The 12,155-nt window shown below is 35.8% G+C and overlaps 1 protein-coding gene across 1 annotated transcript in view; it reads right to left on the bottom strand.

Annotated features, from left to right (window-relative positions):
* Window positions 1–12,155, bottom strand: part of KCNQ1 (potassium voltage-gated channel subfamily Q member 1) — a 342,691-nt gene that overhangs the window by 229,232 nt on the left and 101,304 nt on the right. Inside the window, exons 11-13 of the mRNA XM_032187958.1 lie at window positions 11,205–11,346; window positions 7,732–7,797; window positions 5,386–5,506 (exon numbers count right to left, since the gene is read on the bottom strand). Of these exons, the coding sequence (XP_032043849.1) occupies window positions 5,386–5,506; window positions 7,732–7,797; window positions 11,205–11,346 (329 nt within the window). The remainder of the gene's footprint in view (window positions 1–5,385; window positions 5,507–7,731; window positions 7,798–11,204; window positions 11,347–12,155) is intronic.

A 12,155-nucleotide genomic window follows, 5' to 3' on the forward strand; every position in this document is an offset into this window, starting at 1 on the left:
TGATACTTTTCCATACGAAAGGGAATAACTCTGGGAAATAGTCTTCCCTCTTTTTAGGAAAATATTAAATCAAGAGAGTTGACAACAGGGAGTTTGACAACATAGTAAAATATGCTAAATAAAAAAGGAATGCTGCCCAACATACAGTAAGCACTGAAGGCTTTCCTTTTGCAAGCAAAGTAAATGAATGGAATAATGTAAAGAACGGTAACCAATTAAGTTTCATCATTAAGTTCTGGTCTTAGCTCAAGAATATTTTTCCCAATAGTTGCCATCGATGCTATGAACATGTCCTGTCATTAATTATAAAATGGACCCCATGCAAATCATGGTTTAAACATTGTTAGCAGCATTTCTAACAGAATTCTTGTGACAGTAGAAGTCAGTCATTGGATCTGACCACTTGAGAGTGAAAAAGAAATATTTGCTCAGACTTCACAGGGTCATTTTGGCATAGGAGGGGAAGATAAAAGCAGGAATCTTTTACAATATGAGCTATCAAATCAAAGCAAATAGGCTTCCACTCACTGATACTCTAACAGAAAAGAGACAGTTATAAAACATTCATCGCTGTTTGTTCTAGACAACATGGTTCTATCTCATGCCAACCAATTACATGTTGTTAATTAAAACATGGAAGAATAATAAAAATATTGAAGAAACAAGAAAGAAAACATTATTTCAATGAAAAGCCAGTGGTAACTACAGCACCACGGACACTGCACTCGGTGTTTATCAGCACGCTTTATTAATTTCTATTACTTTTCAAAGTGTCCAAAAGCATTCATTTCAATCATTCTGGAAGATCCATCTGTAGCCATTTCCTCTTGATCTAAAACTGATGAAAAAGCACCAAATTTGTTTGCTTAACTATTGCATCTATTGTGCTGCATAACAAAGAAGAGCTGTTCCACCACTGGAACATGTCATTTACTTCTAACTCAGCACCTAAATGACTCTACCAGGAGTCCTTGGTTGGACTTGGTGATCTCAAAGATATTTTCCAACCTAGATGATTCTGTGATCCTAAAGATAGTATTTCCCTAAAAAATAAATAAGTTACTTATTAGGAAACAGAAAGAAATACTAAACATTTATATACCAGAACTGATTAAACCAGCTACTGCGCTGTTGTATCTTAATGGGAAACTATGGAAACGAATCACAGACTTGAATTTATTTTTGATTCAGTAGCATCTCTGTAAGGTTCATGGAGAATAGAGAGCTCTTTAAATAGGTAAGAGACCACCTTTAAGTAGGTAAGAAATAATTATATAAAGATACATTGGATTGAGAGTTTTCCTTCTTGTCTTCTGTTCCCTTTTCAGCTCAATTCAACCCATTTTTTCTCCTATTCCTTCCCATTTGCATGTTCAGAAGTTGGACTTATTTCTTTTGACTACCTTCAGCTAATGCCAAACGTAAAATTAAAAAAGGTTCTGAAAATTAAATGGTTATATGAACACAGACATGGAAATAACCTTGTGGTAACTGAGCCTTAACTACTAGTAACACTGATTTTCCACTGCTTTAAAAGGTAAATAGAACAAAAGACTCAATGAAGTGAGACAGGGAACAGATGACAATAGAGGATCACACTGATTAGAGAGAAAGGAGGCAGTGAGAAGTCCAGAGAAGAGGTGTGGTATTGCTACAATCTAGTTTTATGTGTCACTTTTACAATGGAGGAGACCACAAAGACAATTAAATATATCAGTCAAAAGACAAGTCTTAAACAATACACTGTTTACGGCATTTTTCAAACTGTTACAGTTCATTTTGTAGGTGACATCTGACAGCTAATTAGATTGCACCACCTGAATCTGCATGTTAAGTTTATAAAACTCCTAATGTATGAGGCTAAGTGCAATTAACTCTTCTATCCTTTATTACTCTATTCTGTATTTCTGCATGCACCTGCTGCAAATTTCTTCTATATGTTAATCACTTTCCTGCTTGAAAATCAGCTCTCAAAGTGCTTCTGTATTTTTTGCTTCCTCTAAGTAGTAGTGACATGATTAACTGCTACAGCAATCTTTCCACATGAAAGATTTCCCCTTTCTAATTCCACACAAATTGGGCTATAATTGCTACATTATTTATTTCAGAAACACATTTAAAATACAGCAAGGAGTACATCCTGGGGAAAAACAAAGAACAAAAAACACCATAACCCTGCATTTATATTACTAGGCAGAATTGTTCCATTAAATCCAATAGGAATATGCACCTACATATAAAAATATAAATAAGGAATATTTTTGGCATAAGCAAGCAGTACACTGAAATTCAATTTAAAGTGAACTTAGGCCTAGTAGCCTAAAAGCCCTTTGTTTTGGCTGAAAGATGGCATTTTCTTTCTATTATGACCCAATGCAAGTGAGGAACAAACTTAGGCTCGCTGTTTTTAAGCCACAATGATGCCAAGTGCTTGCCTGTCAGTAATACAGAAGGTACCCCCCCCACTTTTGCTGGAAGATTTACATTACCTCTTAAAAGGAAATATTCTTCACGCTGTCAACCGGAAGTCACTTTCCAGTTGTGTCACCAAATAACTGTGTAATACTTACTTGTGTATTTATGAATTCAAAAAATACATGTTTATTCTGGAGTTACCTTTCCATGGTTTATGGATAAGCTAATTTGTATGTTGCAATAAATACATGATTGACCAGGAAATAGTTCTACTAATACCAAATCCAAGAATCCTTAGCTGAAGAGCCTGATAGTATGCCTCACCTTCTGAAACAGTCTTCATGCTTATGTTCCTTTGATAGAACATGGATTGCTTTTAAGACTTGAAACTAGAGCTATTTGCACTCAATTTGACTTTTCCCTACTAATTTGTTTTCATAGCTGCTGCTGTATTTTTGTTAAGTACCTGGGATACTTGCATAATGGCTGTTTTTGTGATAACTTTAAGGAAATAAAATGCTTCACTACTGGGGACATCAGAACAAAATAATTCATCCTGGGTTCTCTCATGCGTAGCATAACTTCCATGCCTGAATTAAATATGCACACTGACGTGAAACTGAACTGACTAATATTCTGTGTAACAGAAATGGTAAGTAAAGGGGATTTGTGCACAGATACATCTATGGCTCAGTTCTAAATGTGATGCTTATTTCTAGTCCCACATTCAGGTCCTACTAATACTTATATAACCAGCTTATAAATGTGTTCCCTAGGACTTTGAAATTAAGAATGAAAAATAAGCCTTTGTTCAAATAATTCATGGAAATCGATGGGTCTTCATCAACCAGCAGCGTGTGTGCGTAGTGAAATGCTGCACAGCAGCTTGCTTTACAGCCACCCCAAACATAGGCAGGCTACACAATCCAACAGAGAAACTCACATAACAATCTTTTAAATTTCAAAATTTTGGGGAAAATCTGTTAGCTGAATGCCAAATACACCAACTGACACTGCAAAACAAAGGGTTTTCACTAACTCTTTGCCAAACCCTCATATCTATAGAGCTATCTGGCATTGTTTCAGGCATTTAATCAACTGCATACAAAGTACACGTGCTTCCACGTGAACAGTCCTCAGGCCTTACAATGTTTGGGCACTCATGCTTCAAAGGAATGCATTTCAATTAATATTTTATCCAGTTTTGAATCTAAAACCAAAAGTCTTACAAAATAAACAAAAAAGGCTGTACTTTCTTCTTCCCAATATAGACTTGATTCAAAGCAAATACAGGGGTATGTTATGTACCATCCCACCACTCATGACCTAGAGCAATCTAGGAATGTGAACAAAGATTATAACCCAAAAAATGAAGTAGTAAAAGAGAAATATGCATGTTACTACAAGACTAGGGTGTTAGTTTGGTAAGATTTTTTCAGTTGATACACAATATTTATATATCCTAGGGTTTCCCACAAATGTCCATACTTTAAAAAAAAAACAAAAACAAACAACTCAAATGTTACAAAATCTGACTTAAAAATAATGGAGCACCTTACTTTATGAAATGTATCAATGAAGGTGACAATGAGAAATAACTGAATGCTTCTCAAATCCAAAAACGATAATGTAAACTCCTAGCACCAAGGTTTATTTTTCTTAAAGAAAGCCTGCAATACTGCAGTAAATTAAAATTAAAAAAAAAAAAAAAAAAAAAAAGCTGTGCAAAGAAACTTCTAGATCTGGTTTTGCTGCTCCGTTGTTCTTGTCTAAGGCTTAAGGAAATTTATGACTTCCTGCTCCTACTTGTACCACTAAGAAATTTTTTTCAGAATAAAAGTCTCCTAAATTCTCTTCTTACAAATGTACATACATGTAGGTGATTCAACTGAAAACGTGCATCCTTCTGCATGGGGGCAGGAAAGGCTCCCCACATTTTTTTTTTTATTTTATAAAAAAACAAACAAAAAAAAAAAAAAAAAAAAAAAAAAAAACCTTTCTATATGGGCTATAAAAATGTTTGTGCTTCTCCACTATTTATATCACATAGAAAGAAGGCCTGAAAATTGGCAGCTGGCATTTCTGCATGTTTTGTACCTCAGAAAATTAAGTATGCCAAGAATTTTCATCTGTGGTTTCATTTCAGAAATCCGAGGATTTCTAGGAATAGAAGGGGAAGAGACTCTCTCATGCCTCTGCTAGAGGGGTGAATGAGCTTAATCTTTCACACACTGCCATGCACTTGCTATGGAAAATAATAGGAATTCGTCAGTAGTTCAAATTAGCTAATGATAGACATTTTTAAGACATTCAAATAATATCTTTTGCAATTCTCAAGCCACTTTTCCTTGTGAAGCTGTAGTTCAATTCTCCTAAGGATTTGAGGATAATCTCAAAACACGAAGATAACATTTTAACATAAAAGATATGGTGAAAATGTAAAATGAAAAAAAAAAATCACAAAATAAAAAAAGGCCTATTTCAGATAATTTTTTATATACTACAAAGCAGTAATAAAGACCAAAACAGATCTTTTCTTCCAATGCAGATCATCATATGACCATTTGAGAAGGTGCTGCTGAAATTGAAAGGCTGGTGTTTCATGTAAGTATTTCAAAATTTGCACTTTACAGTTATTCCTCCAGAAAATGGTGGAGGGATTAATATAATTCTCAACAGGCAAGTACTCCCACACATTGTCTCCATGTGAAAATCCTGAGGCTATCAACCACCAGCTGCCCACAGACATTAGCTCAAAACTAAAGCTGTGTGTCACAGCCAAATGAACTTTTCTTTAGGTCAACACAAAGATTTACTGGCACTCAGAACAGTATACACCAACTTCAAGGTAAAAGAGTTTGACGCAAATATCTGAGATAGCCCTATCAGCTCCATATTTCAGCTCCTCCCACCTGGATTGGCTGCTCTTGTCTAAGTCAACTAATGCACAATTCAATAGCCTTGACTTACTGTGAGATGTGAGTTATTGGGGTCAACAGAGTTTCACCCTCCAGGTCAAGCTCATCGGCGAAGCTGTTGGTCCTGATGAAGGGTCCTGTGTTCACATCTAAAAACGTCGGGCTTTTTTTCACTGTGAGGAAATATGCAGATAACAGTTAAAGCAATAACATTTGGCTTTTTCAAGGAGGATCTACTGCTTGTTTGGATCTCTAAAATATTGTACATTTTAGCAGAATATTGAAAACAGAAGTTACTACAAAAAACGGGCATATAGCTCAGAGCTCATGAAAAGTTAAACTAATTCTTTTTGAAGCATTTCAGCTTCTTAGGACTTAAAGATTTTTTTCCCCTTTTTTGTTGTTCATACTCCTCAAAGACTAGAACTCAGAGTATCTATATTACAGGCAACTTCATGCCTTATAAAAGTTATTGTACAGTAACTTTTTTTGAAATCAGCCACGTGTATGTCCTACAGCAGCAGTGTTTGAGTGCTTTGATGACAAGATCAGTTTATTTTTTCTCATCTCTATTTCATGTTTTAGTTTATATTATCAGCTTCTGGTCTGTAATTACTATGACTAGAATCAAGAAAATAGGCCTAGATCCCCCAGGGAGCCTAGGCATTTTCATGGTGAGATGTCTACAGGTTCCCAATCCCTCTGACACTTCGGCACGGGATACCTCAACTGTCAACCCAGATATGAGCTAGGTGTTGAAATGTCCATTTCATCGAGGAGGATGTCCTAAGTGGGAGGGCCACTTTGCAAAGTGTCAGATATTGTAAGTTTTTAGTTACTTTTATACCAACACTTTCATGCATCCAAGAAATTAGGCAGAGTGGTATAGATTTTATTTTTAATTTCAGGCTCCTAAATTCTGCCAGACTAACATTTAGAATGCTAAGTGCTCTTTTGAGCATGGTCCTGACATTTGTCAGAGAAGCCACAAAATTTCTGTATATATAAAACCACTATTGTATTTATACTTGACTATAAAAAAAAAAAGTGCAGAGAGAATAAAAACAACGGTAAGCAAAATTCTGTAGAAATTCCTTAACATGCAACCATTTCACTCCAGTAAGTAGTTCTCCTCACACGTAACAAGAAATCAAGATTGTACCTCAACCCACTAGCTCTCTGGGAGCACTGAAATGAAAAGCTGCTTAATAAAAGGCAAACATATTCTCTCCCTCCTTTTTATTTCAAAATTTTCTAAGATGATCATAACCAAGATCACTGTCTGTTCTGGTAACCAGAGCAGCCCTCTACTCTTTACTCTCTCATTCTTAAATGCTGCTTCAGTATAAATGAGCAACCACATCAAAACACTTCCATTTGACCTGCTTGCACAGGGTGAGGAGGGGCCTAGGGAAGCAAATGACAGTGAGGGGCTCCCTTCCACAGAGTGCCTCAAAGCAAAGCTACAGCAGAGCACCAAGGAACATACACTACCTCAGCTACCCCAGGTAAAAACATCACTGAGAACTTGCAAAAACAGTGAAGCAGAGGAGAAGAAACTAAAGCTTAATGTAATCCCTGCCAGTCTGGTACAAAGATCAGCTATTAGCTCTAATATTGACCAACAACTTCCTAACCATCTAATATAGATAACATAAAAATTCATAGCCATTGGAGTCCTGAGGACTGTTTCTAACAAAGCATTTAAAAAAAAGTATGTTAAAAGGGCTAAAAAAAATAAATAAATAAAATAAAACACTTTATAAATTCATTTTCCCCAAAACTTTATTTTCTGTATACTTGATGGCTAGCAGTAGCAGCTATGGTAGCAGGTATGAATATCCAACTGATAATGCTGGGCACTGCTTTGAAATGGCAGAGAATACACTCCCCCTAACATTAGAACCCCTGTTCTAAAAAAGAAAAAGATTTTTTTTTTTTTTATCATTTATTATAACCACAATAATAAGAAATCAGTGACGAGTTTTCTGTATTACCAACACAACAATTTTGGATACAATATGAAATGTATAGAGGTGCTTTTCCAGTAGTGGAGTATTTAGCTAACAATACAAAGTACTTTACACTTCCCCTTTTGCAAGGACGGTCAAAAATTTAGAACACTTTACAGCATTTTTCATGGAAAACCTGAATTTTAATTAATGCACTTAGAAAAATAACCCTGTTCTGCAGATTTTTTTTTTTAATCATTATTAAACATTTGCAGTTTACAACCTGAAAAACTTTCCAAATTCAAAATTCTACTGAGATGCCTAATGCTTTCTTTAAAAACCAGCACTATAATTTTCTGTGTCACGACAGGCAATTCCAGACAGAGCATTGGAAGGATTTAGTAATTAACAAAGGTGATGGAGCAATGAAATATTATCAGCTTTACCTGGAGAAGAAGGAGCGCTGGAAGATTGCTGGTCTGTGGAAAAGGATGGCCAGGAACGCTGACAATCTGAGTCATAGTAAAGATACACATAAAACAGAGATAGGAGAAGGAGAAAAAAAAAAATAAAAATAGAAAAAAGTTCCAGACAGGCAGCTGAGGAGATGCAGACATACCTAAAATACAGTATGTATTGACATCTTTAAAAAAGTACTGGTAAAGAGAGTTTCTGGGAAACTCTTCCACTACCTATTACATAGTAGCAGAATATTAAATCACCACTAGGGGAGGCATTGCGCCTCTTAAAACATTCTTCACCATGTTGTTGCAATATATTCCTTCCTACATGCCAGTCCTGTTTTGAAGAAAAGTAAACTCATGTTTGCCTCCTCCTTCCTGACTTCACAGCTCCCTGGAGTGTTTCCCTTTCCAAAGTGTACAACCTTGTATGGACCCCTCTTGGTCTGGTTCATACTGTCCACAGTGTAGGTAGCTCCTGGCCAGACTTCAGTCTGCTACTGATGGTAGAAATTACCCGACATCCCATAAAAAGCACTTATAATTGCCAGGTTCAACCATTTAAGCCAAGTGCCTGCCTCAAGCTGAATTTCTTGGGGAAAAGTTTCAGGCAAACAAGATTAGTCAATGCTGAGAAAGACTCAGGAAAACATAACGCTACATTTAGTTCTTTTAAATAGCCTTGTCATTTTAGTAACTATTTAATTGAAAAAATGCCTGTGTATTCATACACTGGGACAGAGTAATATTCTTCAGAAGTGTTGACTTTATCTTATGCAACACAAAGAACTCAAAATATAAATGTGTTGGAGTGAAAAAAAATCAGAAAAATCAGAAAAAACACCCAATCCTCATTTTTGCAAGTGTTCTGTCAGCATTAGGCGTGCTCTTCAGTCCTTACTAAACTGATGATGCCAGGAGAAAGGAGGTTTATAATTTTATTCACACTAAGTACAAATACGCACTTTCTTCTCTATTTCTTTGAATCCCTACCAGAACAGTGTTAGGTGAACTCTCAGGTCCACTGAGTTTACTCTGCCTGGCTAGCAAATTGAAACTATGGTGGCTGGCAAAGCTCTTCTGATGTTTCCCCAAGATGAAGAAGTTTCTTTTTTTATGTATAACAGGTGGCTTCATGGCTCTTGCTCCTCTCCTGAGCTTGTTCTACCATGCTCACCCCCAGTGGGGATGCACCCCTTGGAACACAGGAGAAAAGTGGAAGCGGGAAAACGGGCAAACTAAGGACTGGCCGGGGGGGGTCAGGCAGATTAAGTTTTGTTTGTGCTCTTTTACCACCTTAATTACAGCTATGTTCCACGTGGGTTCAAATGAGAAACAGAACCCTGTATTTTCAGGTGTTTAAGTCCAAGTCTGAGGATCCTTACGCTTGATTAATGAAAAGGAACCTCTACTGTCTCCAGTGGATGCAGTGAAGAAAATTTACAGGTGGCTTGCAGCACTCTCACTAAATCACAGGTTTTTTTTGCTTAGACCTAGTTCAAATCCTAGAGTCTTTGGGGAACGCTCAATTGTTAAGAAAGTGCCTAAACAAGCACATTAGAAACATCACAGGACTACATGACTGCTTAAGTGATCACAGAATCCAGACAAACAGTAAAATAAATTATTTAATTTATGGGTCCCCATCTGTTCATGAATATCTACAGAGCATTTTTACAGGAACAGATGCACCTACTTCAGAGTGCACAATTTTGGAGGTCAAGTCTGAACATTTTTCTCCCATCCCAATCTATTTGTTTAGAAATTATTTCTCAGTTATCTGAGCATATAACTTAATTACTAGATGAATTATAGCTTATATTAAGTTTATATTATCTTTTGCTATCAACTATACATACACTAGCAATTTTTCTCAATTATGAAGAAACAACAAGTGATAACCTACTCATAAACAAATATTTTGAGTGCTCACTTTTCTCTTTACCCTGGAACTGTATGTGCTATTGCAATTATAGTGTGAGAATGTAAAGCTTGGGTCTGTCTAGATCTCCTTGGCTGCAAAAGATTTCTTAGAAACTATATGGCACTAGACACACATAAAAAGCACTGCAAAAAATGTTACATTGTCATAAGCTGGCATGCCAGAAATAAAATTTTCCTCAACTTACCAAGCAATTTTAACATTCCTGTTTGTCCTGTATACTTGTAACAGTTTAGAGAGAGCAGAACACAGATAAAAAAAGAAAAAGGTAAGTGTCAGAAGAAATTAGAGAAAATCCTTTTAATGAAAGCTATAGAGCTGATTTTTGAAGTGGCAGTAGTAGGCTGCCTGCAAATCACATTGTCCTTTAGAAACTCAGAGATAAAAGGTAGGACTTGGCAAATCAATGCATCTGAAGCATTATTCACTGGATTGTGCTGTACTCAAAGCCTGATACACAGGGTAAACTTACTATTTGCCCACATTCTAACAGTTAGGTCATTTCTATTGCCAGATGCAAATTGCAATCATTCCTTAACAGAAGCCAAGAAAGACTGGAAAAGCATGGATGTCGCAGAACAAGAAATGTTAAAGAAATGTGCCACAGAGTACATGGAAAGTGAGACTTTTTGCCTGAATTAAAATATGCCTGGTGCCAGCCCACATTTTAATCTTATTTTAATGGTCATTAAATTTAATCCAGTCTGCCAATTTTTTTTTCTTTAGGAGAAAAGTGCTTAAGGCATCTATAATAAATAAAAAAATCACTATTTTTTGTTGCCAGAAATGGCAAGCACAAATAAACACAACTGGCATACATAAAAGCTTCTAGTAAAAATGCATTTGTAAAAACATACAAACAAAAAAAACAACCAAAAACAAGCAGTGTAAACTCAGAGTTATTTTGGAAGTTCATTATAACTAAGGCATCTGTAACTAATGCATCAATAAGGTGACTATCAAATATGGTCCTTCTTTTTTCCTTGCACTGTACCTATTTGTACAGTGACAGTTAATACAGATGGATCTACATTTATTTAAAGTATGTCTGCTTTCAAAATTTGATTCACAGCCTACTCCACTGAGCAGATGGCAAGAGCACATGATGGTTTCACATAGCAGACTATGCTAAGAGTGGCCAAGACATGTCAGTCCTTTTTGGTTGAGGTACAAGCACAATAGTAACATGTCCTGGGTAAATTTCACGTGGAAAAGCTAACAGCTAATAGCTTCAATAAAATTAAAAACTGTGCATTGTAAACACCAGCCTCAGAGATGGTAGCTCTTCTGGCAGACAGAAATGACAAAATTTTAGTCTGTCTATAATTGAGTACACATTCATTAAAGGAACAGTTGAAACTTAACCAGACAAGCCAGCAAAGTCAAAAAGCAAAGTATTCTTTCTTCAGAAATGAGGACAACAACTAGTTCTGTCCTTTCTCTCTTACATATTAAAGACTGCCTATGTGTAAATTGCCAACACAGTTAACTGGCATTTTATAACAGAATTTCTTACCAGAATTTTCATATGTATCAAAACTGAAATCAGGTTTCCTGTCATCAGACACATGGTCATAAGTGATGTGTGGAACAGTTAGCATCTTATCTGGAGAAGAAGGCCCATTGTCCTTGTCTAACTTAAATTTTTTCTTTTTAACCTAAAAAATAAACATATATTAAATTACCAAACCAAGCCACATTTAGTAGGATCTTCATTGCCTTTAATAATAATGAAGCTCTTAATGAGCTATAACGAGCTAAAAGAGTACCTGACCAATAATACTTTCATTATGCTATACTGTGCATTTCTCTTCAAGAGTGCACCCCATTTCACAAAATTGTCTAATTGCTAGAATTCCACACATCATCATTAGCAAATCCCTTGCCTGAAGTAAAAAATCTGCTAGCTCTGCAACAGTTTATATAAATCAAACTACTCTAGAATATCTTCACCATTTAATGGACACAATAAATCATACCTTCAGCAGAGAGCAAATGGCTATAATGCTACAGAACTCAGATTGATCTGGGATACTAAGAGAAATTTTTGTAAAACATCATCTCCTTTCCAGTGCACAACTACCCTGCCTTACTATTCCAATAGAGAGGATGAAGTATTCGATAAAGATTCTGGCAAAAAAAAATGTTCTTTCTATATTATAACAGCAACAAAAAATCTTCAGTTATGGAATTGGTGGATATGAAGATACTGCCACACGTAGGCACAAGATGTCTTCACCACAGAAGTTTGAAGAGCCATAAAATCAATAGCTTACAGAAGCATCAGGGCTGTGTTTTTTGTTCTTGACTTTTGTTTTTTAACCAGTTTGGAAATACTCGTTTTCTTTTCCTCCTTTGCTTATACTTTTCCAAATAACACTGAGTTATTGATTGATATGCCTAAGTACATTATTGTTCTTTTCCAAATTCATTAAAAAGTCACCCTTAGAAAGTGAAGCAAATTAAG

This window comes from Aythya fuligula, chromosome 5 (assembly GCF_009819795.1).
Source record: "Aythya fuligula isolate bAytFul2 chromosome 5, bAytFul2.pri, whole genome shotgun sequence".
Classification (NCBI taxonomy): domain Eukaryota; kingdom Metazoa; phylum Chordata; class Aves; order Anseriformes; family Anatidae; genus Aythya; species Aythya fuligula.